Source organism: Musca autumnalis, unplaced genomic scaffold, assembly GCF_047663935.1.
Source record: "Musca autumnalis isolate F117 unplaced genomic scaffold, ASM4766393v1 scaffold_3, whole genome shotgun sequence".
NCBI lineage: Eukaryota > Metazoa > Arthropoda > Insecta > Diptera > Muscidae > Musca > Musca autumnalis.
The window spans coordinates 215,240,842-215,255,274 of NW_027411866.1; the positions used below are offsets into that span (position 1 = coordinate 215,240,842).

Here is a 14,433-nt window from a genome sequence, read left to right on the forward strand (position 1 = left end):
CTGCAAAGTCTATCAGCCTCATACCATTGTCAGATGTTTCACTGTGGAGACTACTTTCCCAACTGTTGGGCCAAAGATATTCTCCTTTCCAATTTTGGCATTAAAATCGCCTAGAATGATTTTAATGTCATGGGCAGGTCATATGTTTCTTCTAAGCGCTCGTAAAATATATCTTTGGTCTGTTCGTCCTTTTCTTCAGTGGGAGCATGAGCGCAAATAAAACTGATGTTGAAGAATTTAGCTTTTATTCGAATTGCAGAAAGTCTTTCATTCACTGGGGTGAAGCTGGATACCAGATGTTTTAGTCTCCGACTAACTACGAATCCGCAACCAAACTCATGCTTTACGTCATGGCAGCTATAATACAGTGCGTCACCTTTAGGTGTTGTTGTGACGCCTTTCCCAATCCATCGTATTTCCTGTATGGCAGTAATATCGGCCTTGTACTTTTCAAGTACGTCTGCCAATGCGAAGACTGCAACTTCTCTATAAAGAGTGCGAACATTCCAGGTGCAGATTCGCAGATCATGGTCCTTAAAACTTTTGCGGGGTTCGTCAACATTAGAGGGGTTTGTTTTTCTTTTCGTTCGTTTTTTCATAGTAGGTTGTTTTTTCTAGGGGAGGGTTACTTACTCCAGCAAACTACACATTTGTCATTTCTTCCAAAAAATTGAAGCATTCTCTGACGAAAGAGCCAGTGAATTGTGGCATAATGAACCTAGGTCCATATGGCCGTCTCTGTCAATCTCAGTCAAAAAAACGAACTCTCTGTTGTACCTGAGTAAAGCTGAAGTTAGAGTAACGACGGGAGTCATCACTGGACACTGCTATATCAGGGCCCTTACCATCAAATGGGACGAGGATGTTACCGACTACTGCAGACTCTGTGAGGATGAGGAGGAGTTGGAGACGATCGAGCACATCCTGTGTCGTTGTCCAGCCCTGGCTTCACTTTCCACCGTGTCTAACTTTCTACTCAACTGTGGAACCTGCTGTGATCTACAACATCATCAAAAATCTAAAGTGGCTGGGACAGCGCAACCTAAACGCGTAAATGATGTTTCAAATATTCTGCCTACCATCAAAATAAAACTTTTTTCCCTTCTCTAAAACTATTCCTCCCCTCTTAAACTTTCTGTAATTTATTTGCTCTTTACTTTTTAATAACTTCCTCTTTTTATTTCTTCCCTCTCTCCTCCCTTTTCCATCTCCTCTTTTCTTTACAGATTTTTCCTCTTTTTTATACTGGATGATCACAATGGACCGGAAGTTCTCCGAGTGACGCAGTCACAAGTTAGTGGCTGCACATCCCCAAACCTAACCTAACCTAGAGATCTATGAAGTCACCTTTATGCGAGTCTATAGAGTCTCCTTTATAGAAACCTATAAAGACGCCTTTAAAGACGATTGTAAAGTCTCCTTTATAGGAGCCCATAAAGTATCCTTTATAGTAGCCTATAAAGTCTCCTTTATAGGAGCCTATAAAGTTTCCTTTATAGTAGCGTATAAAGTTTCCTTTATAGTAGCGTATAAAGTCTCCTTTATAAGAGCCTAAAAAGTTTCCTTTATAGAAGCCCATAAAGTCTCCTTTATAGGAGCCTATAAAGTTTACTTTATAGGAGTCTATAAAGTCTCCTTTATAGGAGTCTATAAAGTCTCCATTATAGGAACGTATAAAGACTTCTTTATAGGAACCTAAGAGTCTACTTTTTAGGAGCCTACAAAGTTTCCGTTCTAGAAGCTTATAAAGTCGCCTTTGTAGAGTCTTCATTATAGGCCTATATATAAAGTCTCCTTTATAGTAGCCTATAAACTCTCCTTTTTATTAAGTCTACTTTATATGAGTTCAAATGTGTTTAAAATTTCCAAATTCACTTTAATAAAAACTAATCTCCAAAAAAAAGCAAAAAATAAAAAAATGTATCAACAAATATATGAAACCATCTTACTTGGACACAAGCAATGTATTCAATTTATTGCAGGTAAAAGTGTATAATACATTTCATTCAATCGGGGGGGATTAAATTTAAAGTCCAAAATCATAATTGCATTAAAACTAAAAAATTTCGAATAAAGAAAAAATAACTTAAAGTTAAAAGAACTAGACAAGACAAATTTTGGGAACATTATTTTGGTTATTCAATTATTTAAATAATTCATATAATAATAAATTTAACTAAAAAATTAAAAAGAATTCTAATGAAATACTGTTAATTAAAAAACAACGAAATCTTAAAAAGTAATAATTAAAACTAAATTAAATATCAAACTAAAAATTAAACAAAAAAAACGAATTGCTTATAAACTAAAATTCAATTCAATTATGTGTAGTGAATGAAAGAATTTGCCTCGTTTCACAACTCCAAAGGCAATTTTGATTTGGTGAAGGGATTTTCATCACACACAATTGAAAATTAATTATTAACTACTAAAAATATACACAGAAAATAGCTACTTTTTATAAATATTAATATAAAAAGTTGTATAAATTATAATAGGTTTGACATTTGGAATTAAGCTTGGTGGTTGGTTGTTTTGGGTGGTAGTTTGGAGTTCCTGTTTAAAGGTTTTTTGAATTTAGAATCAAATTTCACAGCGGGAAAACCCAAAATAGCCTCAATTTTTTACTTAGAGGTTAGATTCGAACTGTCTTTTTCAAACGCACATTTTTAAATTTAACCTAAAAAAGCCACACAATGTCTTTTTGGGCTAAAACCAAATTCTAAATAAAAATTAAAAGAAAATAACGAGGAAAGAAAGGCAAAATATATGTATTAGCACTCCTTTAGCTTTATACGATACAATTTCTTAACTAAAAAAACCAATTTAAGATGCACTATCCCAATGCCATTGACCATGGACATTATTGCAGCAGTTGCTTTTTACTCCACTTTCTTTTTCAGTTTATTCTTGAGCAAACCCGGCACCAGCGATAGACAAGCACACACCGACAATATACCCATTGATGTCCATGAGAATGCATCACTCGAACTGGTCATCTTTTGTAGAGTTTTTCCCGCCTGTATGGCCAATACGGAGGGTGGTGCCACACCACAAAATGTACCAAAAGCAAAGGTGAACAGTGGCACTCCAATTACGGGCGAAGCCAAATTGATAAACCAATTCGGTAGGATAGGTGTCATACGCAAGAACAGCATATAGTTGAATAGGCTATCACGATGTTTGTCAACATGTTTGGACCATTCACTGATTTTCTTGGGCCAAAAGTGACGTATTAGGCGACGTCCCACCAAATTCGATAGGCTATAGCATAGTGTAGCTCCCAGCGACGAACAGAAGCAAATCAGGAACAGGGCAATGGGAAAACGATAGAGGAATCCAAGTAATATCGATAGGAATAATGATCCTGGAATGGCAAAGGTTTGTAAACTGTAAAGAGAGAGAAAGAGAGCGACATTGTTTTTGATCGAGTTAAGGAGGAAACCAATTTTGTTGATTTGGGTTATAAATTCTAAAAAAAATGAAAACAAATTATAAGGTCTTTAGAAAATATTGAAAAAATCAATGTTGCTATTTAAAATAATTCATTTTGGATGGATTTTTGGCACGTTCCTTTTATACCACCCTCGTAATACCTTAATCTTCTAAATATTAAAATACACTCATAAGGAAATTAATTATTATGTCGCACAGTAATACATTTGAACGCCAATCTCTTATATAAACAATATATATTTTCTGAGGAATGTATCAGAAAAAATGAACAAAAGAATATGCATTTTCCATATATAGAACTCTTACGTATTCATAAATACAATTATAAGTATACAAACGTTAAAAATCCAAATAAAACAAATGTCACGAACAGGTCCATAATAATTGCTCTTAGTAACACAGAATACGAGACAAGTCGGTTAGTCAATCAGTCGATTAAGCAAAAACAACTTATTAATATTTTCTTTCAAGTGCAATTTTATTGTTTTGTTGGGGAATTACACAGAAGCCTGTGGTAATTAAAAAAACATGTGATCATTTTAAATCGATGAACACGCTAGAAGGGACAGTTATAATCTATTCTAAAAATATATGTATGTTACGTTTATGAATACATACATACACTGATACCTCGATTTGCGTTGCCTCGATTTGCGTTAAGAAAAAATATAATAGATTTCTTCGATTTCCGCCACTGATTCGATTTGCGTTATTAATAACTAATATTTCTGACTTTGAATTTTGTGAAAAAATTACTCAAAACATGTGGAAACATGTGTTTCGACTTGCGCAAATCGGGGTATGAGTGTACATACATGGTAAAGGTTCTAACAGATCTCTAATTTAAAAATTAAAAACATTTTCTTAGTTGACAAAAAGACGTTTGGACGTTTCCAGCATACATTAGGCGTTTGTAAGGTTAGATATTATAAACACTGGCCTTAATTATCCACTGAAAACCCAACCAAAATAGTCTCCACCATAAAAGCCGAAATTATCCTTATATTGCAAGAACATCAATTTCTAATTTATAGCGCTGCACAGTGGCCAAATTTCCGAAAAACATAGCCAAAAATCTAAAAAAATGATTATCAATTTACGCTAAATAGTGTCAAATATTATTTATAGGATCCCACTGCGTGTAGCTATAAACAAATATATACGTTTCTTGTTTAATAAGTAGATATAAAAGCAGGTCAAAGTGACCCGATTTAGAAAAAAATTGTTTTCTCAATATTTAAGTTGTTTATTAAAATATTATAATATCCAAAATAAACGACAGTTTTTAAATATTTTTAGGTGTAGTTGTAATGAAAGGTATGTGAACAGTGTTGCCGAATTTGACGATTTATCGTCATTTTGACGATTTTTTGGCCCAAAATTGAAAAATGACGATTTGACGATTTTATGGTCCAAACTGACGATTTTTCACGTAAACCAGAATTGCATGCAATAAAAGGCTATAACTATATTTTGACCAAAATTTCACGATAGACTTTAAGGAAAACAATGTTCCAAACTCGATTTTATGAGCTTTTTTAATGTATTATAGCAATTTCCAGACGGTTTGGCTATATTTAGGCACATATCTGGAATACAGGTATTTTCATAGTTTTTGCCTCATCTTCGTTTTACATCAAACATAAGCGGTCACACTGTCAAGCAAGCGAAATTTTAACTATAAGCTGTCATTCAAAACTGACAACGAGTACCCACCTATAACTTGCTGCATTACTGCAAACTCGATAACCATAGAGAAAACTATCATCTTCTGAGATTGGGTTAGATTTATTCCTGTGAGTTGTAAATTCTATGTTGTCAGTCTTATTGACAAAACTATCAGCGAAAAAATCGAATAAAACGGTAACCAAAACTAGTTTTAGACCATGTTGACGATTTTTTGACGATTTCCCAATTTTTGTTGACGATTTGACGATTTTTTTGACGATATCCCATCAAAAACTGTCGGCAACGCTGTATGTGAAGCGAATTTAAGATGTTCCGTGTCGCCAATGAAGTGTGCGTTTTTTAATAATTTATGTCCGTACTTGTTGATTTTTTATATGTCAATTTTCAGAACAAATGATGAAAATAGTTGTGAGTAAGATAGAGTTTGGCTGTGTACCTTATCATTTCATAAAAAGGGAAGAGTTTTTTTTTTTTTGCCAATTTCCATCGAAACTTCCTGCACATATTTGCACTTTTCGTTTTTATACCCTACACCACTATGTGGGGAGTGTATTATAAGTTGGTTTTGCCCAAAAAGTTTGTAACGCATCGAAATAATGGTCGTAGACCCATACATATATATACCAAAATTATTGTCTCGACGAGTCGATCTGGCTATGTGTGTCCGTCCGTCTGTCCATCTAAACCTTGTAATCACGCTATAGGTCGCAATTTTGATCGGATCGTCACGAAATTTTGGGGATTATTGGGGGTCCTACAGTGGAAGAAGCCTATTGGTTTTGGTGACGGTCGGGTAATATTCAGGGGTCGGAATGGGCAAAAAACTTATTTGGAGAAAAAGTCAACATTTTATTTCAAATGGGGTATATGGGGTATATCAAAAGCAAAACCTGCTAATGAAAGTAGAAAATATCACTTTTGCAACAATGTAACGTAGGTTGTCGAACGAAGATATCGCAATAGCCGCTAATAAAACCCAACTCTTCATTTTTGCAATTTTAATAATAATGACGAATATCACAGCTTTTGTTGGGTACCTTTCAAAAACAAAGTCAGACTATTAAAGTAGAAAATCCCATCTTTACAATGATGCAAAGTAGGTTGGCGTAGGTGGCCAAATACGGAGATATCGAATAGTGGTTAATACCACATTTTTTAATTTTTATTGGGTCTCACAGAGAAAGAAGCCTATTGATGTTTTTTTATTTGAGTTGTAATGACGATGCACTTAAATGCGTTTCAACAAAATTTACCTGTATTAATGAAGACACTCAGATCAAGGCGCTAAGCTATCCCAATTTAAATATTTTGAATTTTACCAGTCAAAAGCTTATGTACAGGGGTAGTGGTGTAGGCTCACTTGTTATGTGATATTTTGTCTTGTAGATATGTACAGATTTTCTTTGATCCAGAATGTCAGAACATAGTATAGGGTCACTTTCTGGCGTTTGGTTATAATTTAGAGTTTTGATGTATTCTAGGACCTATAGTAAAATTTTATGGCGAACAAATTTCGAGAAAATTTTGATCTGATTCCACCACATTTTATGGGAGATTTTAAAGATTTGTGGAAAAAAGGGACCAAAAATACCCCTTTTATGACTCGCACGAGGGTTATTTTTTTAAGAAAAATATTCGTTGCATTCTTGTCAGTTAAGTTGCCAAATACATTATGATCTCAACTCAAATATTTTCAAAACTGCAGAAATGGTAGTAGATGCAACCCTATTTTAGTTTCTTGGTTTTTTGGCAAAATTGATACCGATATTTTCTTTGTATGTAATGCAATGCATTTCTTCGGTGAATTTTAGTGAAATTTGGCGGAGAACATTTTTGTCTTTGACGCCATTCTTCTAAAATGATGCTTTGTATGACAATTTTGCCAAAACCCACATGAAGTACGCCCTTAACCCTAAAATGTGTTTATAATTTTGCATATTTCTGGAGTTTAGGTGAGATATAGAGTTTTGATGTATTCTAGGACCCATAACAAAAATTTATGGCGAACAAATTTGTAGAATATTTTGATCTGATACAATCACATTTTATTGGAGAAGGGATCAAAAAGACCCGTTTAGTGAATGTCCGAGAGTTAAAAATATGAAAAACAAAACCAGCGTCCCGAAAAACATTAGAACCCAAGGTTAGGTACAAATCCATTCATTTTGAGTTTTGGCCTGGTTTTTCGTAAAATTGGCCACTGTGCACTGGTCGAAATCACTGATTTATGTTCCATTGTATCGATTACAGACGCTCTGCTGACTAAAATTTTGATTATAATTAGTTGTTGTAAATATTCTCTCAGCTATTCACTATCCGATACAAGAAAATTTGCTGCATCAGATTTTAAGAAAATTGTTGCAAAATATCTAACTTCATATAAATAAAATCTTAATCAAACCAAACAAAGTTTATTTTTAATTAATAGGAGAGGGTTTAATTTAATTAAAAACCAGTAAGGAAAGGATTAAAGTCGGGCGGGGCCGACTATATTATACCCTACACCACTGTGAATATGTAAAATATATTTGGGAGCTATATCCAAATCTTAACCGATTTGAATTAGAGTTGGGTAATCTAGTTCCTAGTTCCTTGTACTAGTTCCAAAACGTATGAGTAACATCATGAAATATAACGTGTGCTGTTAAGTATACGCAGTATGTTCAAAGAAAAAATGTGGGCCATTGGAACTGCGAAGTGAACTAGATAGTTCCATATAGTTCCTTTGGCACAACTCTAATTTGAATATAATTTGGCACATTTATTTCCCGACCGAATTCAGTCACACGTTCCAAATTTCATTGAAGTCGGACTTATATACCGTGTTTGGTGCAGAAAATACGCGAAATCGGTCGAAAATATATATGGGAGCTATATCCAAATCTGAACCGATTTCGATATAATTTGGCACATTTATTTCTAGACCGAATTCAGTTAAACATTCCAAATTTCATCGAAATCGGACATATATAGCGTGGAGAAGATGCATAACCAACGAGAACCAGTGTCAAAACTAAGCTTATTTGGTCTGAAAATGTAGACAAAATCTTCAAAATACCGAGTATTGGGAGTTACAGTTATATAGGGACCATGCCAAAACGTAGACCAATGTCCAAAATTTTTGGTAAAGAATGTTTGTGTCCACTGGAAACCACAAATACCAAATGACCCCTAATTTGGTAGGAAAATGTAGCTTAAATCACCCAAAATACTGAAAAGCGGGAGGTACCTAAAGAGGGGCCTATACCCAAACGTGAACATGTTCACAATTTTAGTGGAAAAGTTTAGCGACCACTAGAAACCCTAAGTATCAAATTACAACTAATTTGGAAGGAAAGGGAGGCTTAAATCCTCAAAATACCGAACATCAGGAGGTACCGTTATATGGGGACTATACCAAAATATTAGCCAATATTTTTCATATTTAGTCCATTAGTACTCACGGACGCAGACTGAGTTTGCGCAAAATTTCAGAAACATATCTCAATTCGTTTGCAAGTTATTACTTTCGCACCGCTAGATGAGTGATTTCGACCACTGTGCGCTGCAACTGAGACCACAAAGACTACCAAAAACTTTAGTATGAGAGGTGTATGAATATTGAAACAATTTAGGACTCATATCTAAGGAAGTTTTGCCTTCCTCCTGCAAAACAAAATTATGCTTTAGTCAGGATAGTTCGATAAGTTGTCTTAAACTGGATTAAAGCGCAAAAGTGTTGAATTTTTGGGGGTCAGGAATGTGCCGACATTGAACTGGATCTAATTTTAGGAGGAATTCTTTTCCACGTCGTGCCCACCAGTCATTTTTGTTGGTCACCGTAGGATTTTTTAGAATCTTTGGGTCATTGTACCATGAAGTATGGACACAAAAACTCGTTTAAAAAATACAACACAGCGCTTAAATTGAGCTTAAGGAAACATTTGAAGGTTTTCTATAGGAGATACCGCAATTATTACTTCGATATAGTCTACCTTCTCACTCGATTTCTGTTTGAGAGATATATTACGATGTGCAAACGTTTAGAAATTAAACCCGGGTCAGTATGGATCTATTCAGTTTGCCAGATCTGCATTCACCTGTAATGGATGTAGGGAATGGGTGTATATCCGGGGATGCTCTGCGATAGGTATATTGCTGCTTGCTACGCCTGAACATCACACAGTGTGTCTACAACTTCGTCGTCAGACTCTTCGTCGCCGTCGGAATACAAGACGCAGTCTCTCCAACAACAACAATCGCAGCATCTAAAACCACAATTTGTTGTTCAACGGCACGGAAATGCATCCTGCAATTCAATTGCAGGAATACTCGCTCGAATTCACTCGAATTCCACTCACGAGTGAAACTCTTCTCGAATTCAAGCGAGTTGAGGGGGGCAATTTGCCCCCTTCCCCCTACCAAACAAAAACTTACTCCACCCCCAATAAAACGTACCCAATTCCCACCAAAAAACATACCACCTCCCCCCAAAATTTCCACTCGCGAGTAAATCGGAGCTCTGATTGCAACGCTCACCGCTACCTGTAGCTTGTGTTGTTACAGGTTGTGATGGTTACAACGTTTTGCGGAAGGATCACACAAGAAGCGTAGGAGGAGGATTTGCCTTTCTAATACACCAGTTTGTCCAGTACAGACCTATCTCGCTTGAGGTTGACTCTAGTGACCCATACATGGAGTGTAAAGTAAAGTGTGGCGCTGCAGAGTTAAAGCTGCTTAATGTATACATACCGCCGATGAATAGCTGCGTCTGCGTTATATGTCCGATATTAGTTTGCTTTTAGAGGGCAAAAACCGTCTGGTGCTTGGAGACTTGACCTTTGGAATTCCGTCCTAGGTAATGACCAGAGAGGTATAGCGCTGCCGAGAAAATTGATAACTCCACGTTTTGCACGGTGAATAAAGATGCACCTATGAGGATTAGAAAAGATTGCCACAGCACTCTAGATATCATCATTGTGGCACAAGGTCTAATAAATGACGTATCCTGGCAACCCGTCATTTCCCTTGACTCGAACCACCTCCCTATTGTCGTATCCGTAAAAAGACCACCCGATTTCATAACCTCTGAACGTCGTACTTCCCTGAACCATGGGAAAGCTGATTGGCAAGGGTTCAGAGAATTGAGCAATCATCGTTTCAGAGAGCTTCCCATTCTCTCAAATCCTCGGGTAGCTGAGAGAACTTTCCGGGACATCATCACTGCAGCAGCCGCTCGCTACATACATACCTAATCAGCAAGTATACCCGAAATAAGACCAAATTTCCCGGCAGAGGCGACGGGACTAGCATATGAGCGTGATGAGCTGCGTCGTATGAACCATGAATACTCAAGAGTTGGAGAGCTTACTCTTGAAATCAACGGGCTAGTTAGCGAAATTAAGTGGAAAAGTGGTTAGACCCACCTGAAGCAATGCAACATTGGTGCAGGTTTAAGTAAATTGTGGGCAACGGTTAAATCTCTCTCGAATCCGGGGAAAGGGATAACAGAATGGCTGTTATATTCAACGGCGTGACATATTATATATAACCCCGAGAATGATAGGACATACTCCCGTATAAGAGCCATCTCAACCGAGGAGGTACCACCACAATTTGCGATGGACGATGTTGCATATGTCACCGGAAATTCGAAATCACACCCCACATCGAATATCGATGGTAATGCTTAAGCAACTTGTGTCCTCAACCTACCGTTAGCCACCCATATTATACCAGAAGTCTGGAAAGTTGGCAGGGTACCCCAACTATACAAATGTTAGCGCTTAGCAGTGGAAGAATATTTACACATGCCAGAATTCCGACCTGAGGACTGCAACAGGGTGCCTCCTCATGACACTAGTGGACCATCTTCACGAGGAGACGAAGGTTTTACCGGTACATAAGCACAAAAGGATGTTGTCGATGCAGTATCTGCTTGGGTGTTATCGCCGTGAATATCCCTGTCACTATTTAATTGATATGCTTCCCCCACCCAGGAACGTCAGGAGAAACCATCATGGTCCAAAGGTATAAAAGAGAACCTCTAGATCAATGAGCCTATCAGGCAGGTTTCGATAGCATTCACACTGACATGGTTGAGCAGATAGTGCAGAGATTTAGTGTGAATGCCGTACTTGGGGACCATCCATCGCAGCATAAGAACTCCAGCTGCCAAGGCAAACAAGAGTGGTTTTAGACCAGTTAAAATCCGGACTATGCAGCCGCCGCAATTAGTATTAGGCCCGAAATGATGTCACGATACCCAACACATGACCGGCATGTGGATTGAGACCACACAACACCACGCTGCATTTGTTTTGCTGCCCAGCTAATCGAACTCACCTGTCTCCTAAATCTTTATGGACGCAAAAAGTTCGGCTGACTTTCGAAACGTCAGTTGCTTTGTATTCGTACATGAAACTGTGGGTTCTTTGATCGAGTTCCATACTAGAGTAATGTTTTGAAATTGCAGTAGTGAGGAACTCGATCTAAGAACCCCTAGTTTCATGCACGAATACAAGGCAACTGACGTTTCGGAAGTCAGCCTCTATGTTAAGAACTTTTGAGTCTGGATACAGAGAAACCAGAACCTCATAACTGAAATAAAAAAGGAACGAACATATTTGTTTTGCTATAACAACAACGGCGGGTTCTTTCGTACCGAGTTGACCCGGAACCATAGTGTTTCGGCCAGAGGCTGCCAATCCAGCATTAAACCTATGTTTCTACGAAGGTTTAAATGCTGTTACAACAACAACGACCAGAGTAGTTTTGTCTCAACTACGCTCAGGATGGGGCAGCCGTCAAAATTCCTATAGGGCAAGGATCGAGACCCCGTGCAAAACATTTGCCCAGTATGTGGAACAGGCCCGTACGACACACTCCATCTTTTTAACTGCTCTGCCAAACCTACTCAACTAACTCCAGTAGCTTTGTGGTTACACCTCATCGAAGCAGCCATATTCCTTGAATCGGAGGTAGACCCAGAGCCAGACTAATCAGCAAATTAACGTACCTGAAGTAGTGGACCGGTATGGCTTATCTTCGAACTTAAGCTAAGTTTGAACAAAATATTACTAAGGCCAAATTTTGGACCCAATCGGCAGATACCTTCGGGAGTTATCTTGCGCTCCAACCACCTCACACGGTGTCATAAGGGTTTTGTGCAACTTTCAGGCTATTTTCTCAGAAAGTATGGGCTTGCCCCTGATGAAAGTTGCTAAAACAAAAATCAAAGCGATTCGAGAGCAGGTCGTAAACCGAACTTATCCGAAATTTTGTGTGGGAGGTACCCGAAGGAGTGGACCGATTGAGTCCATATTGGAACCTCATCTAAGTCTGATAGACATTTCAGGAGTTGCAAATTATGGACCAAATCGGTTACTTCCTTCAAGAGTTATCGTACGTACAAATTTTCCGAACATTTGTGAGGGAGGTACCGGAAGGAGTGGTCTGATATCTTCGAACTTAAACTAAGTTTGGACAAAATATTACGAAAGCCAAATTTTGGACCGAATCGGTTAATCCGTTCGAGAGTTATCGTGCTCTCCAGCCAGCCAGACGGACGGACATTGCTCAATCGACTCCAAATTGTCTGAAACACATTTCGTCCAAACATACTTGGGGTCTAAAACCATTATTTCGATGAGGCACATTTTGCCCGTATGAAAGTGTATAAACCCTTTCTAGCCTAAAGGCTGAGGGTATAAAAACACTGTTACAACAACAACAACACTTCTGGAAAATTCTTGGCAGAAATACTCAGGAAATGTAAGCCAACATTACAATGAGAGAATTGCCACCGCCGAAAATTTTTATGCTCTGGTCAGGGACATTCTGAGTGCAAGGCGAACGTGCTTACTACTCCACTGCAGTGGCAAACGATAAATTAAAGACACTTATCGAACACTCAAAACTCTGGCTTTATACAGTTGCTTAACATTGAACATTTGGTTGATCTCAATTGAGGGAAAGTCGAACGGCCGGACAGTACTAATTCGATTCCAAATTGTCTGACACCAGGCATGCCAAGTTTGTGGTTTTTCCCTCTACTCGTGGTGATTTTTGTACGTACAAGAATCACTGTTTAGGCAGTGTTGTAAAAAAGCTACAGATCTATGGTCTGTTGCGATTTTTACCTCGGAACAGTTGGCATCCCTGTCTGAAATGGTTTGTCCAAAAATACTTCTGGTTCAAAACCATTAATTCGATGAGATAGATTTTTAATCGTATCATTGGCTTAGGCTGAGAGTTGAAACAGGCAGGAAGTAGATACTTCCGAAAACAAGAAAACATAACAATCAATTGACCTTGCCTCAATGCAAAGCGTCGTTAGCTTTATATATCGATAAGATTGCTTCATTCAATCGAATTGCATTTATGAATCACATTTCTGATCACACATTCAAATTTCTTATCAACAAATAGCGTTAATTAGACCATAAACGGTAGCAATCTAGGTGAAATTCCCAAATTGGTTTTTTATGACTAGCAAAATTGATCACATTTCTAGTTGATATTTGTGAAGGTTGTTGGCCTCGAAAAATAATTTGCGTTTAAAATAGCAACATAGACATAGGCAATATAAACAAATCAGTAAAGGGCGCTAATGTGATATAAAAGAAAGTAGATTCTGAGAATACAATTGCCACATGTACCTATAATCTATCGATGTTAAGCATAATAAAATTAAAATGAAATTAATTCAATCTAAATTATCTTAAGAACATTATCAAAACAAATTCAATTGTTTTAAGCTCATTAATGACAATCATTATCAAAACAAATTTAAAACGCTAATGTCTGCAGCAAATTATTAAGAAAAACATTATTAAAAATTCAAGTGCTTATTAAAAAAGTGTGTCTGCAGCAAACACAGCATGTGTATGTAGAACTGCCACCCACCATGATATCTACGAGATGAGAAGATCTGCCGACATCAGCTACTTGAAACTCATCATTTAGAATGAATCATCATATTTTACTATATAGCAAACAAAGTGATTTTTTTTTCTTTTCAACGGAATGAAAACAAATTTGTTGTGTTGCTATCAGGTGATCGATGATATTGTTGATAGACTGGCTGACTGCCTGCAATTAGACGAAAAACAAAAAGACAATGAAAAACATTTGATTATATTTTTTGCATAGCGACTGTAAATAAAACGCAATTATTACGCTTGATTGAAAGACGACAGACAAGAGTGTCAGACACTACGTCTTATATTCTTGATTACTGGAAAGGGTGGGATAAGAAATTTTTTCAGTAAATTGCATAAAATGTTGATTATCTTGAATCCAAAGGTA

At 37.2% G+C, this 14,433-nt stretch overlaps 1 protein-coding gene across 2 annotated transcripts in view; it reads right to left on the reverse strand.

Moving 5' to 3' along the window:
* Positions 1-1,931: 1,931 nt before the first annotated feature.
* Positions 1,932-14,433, reverse strand: part of stas (Transmembrane protein stas) — a 64,219-nt gene continuing 51,717 nt past the window's right edge. For both annotated transcript variants that reach the window (XM_073976665.1, XM_073976666.1), the window contains exon 4: positions 1,932-3,390. In XM_073976665.1, coding sequence (XP_073832766.1) covers positions 2,883-3,390 — 508 coding nt within the window. In that variant the 3' untranslated portion in view covers positions 1,932-2,882. The remainder of the gene's footprint in view (positions 3,391-14,433) is intronic.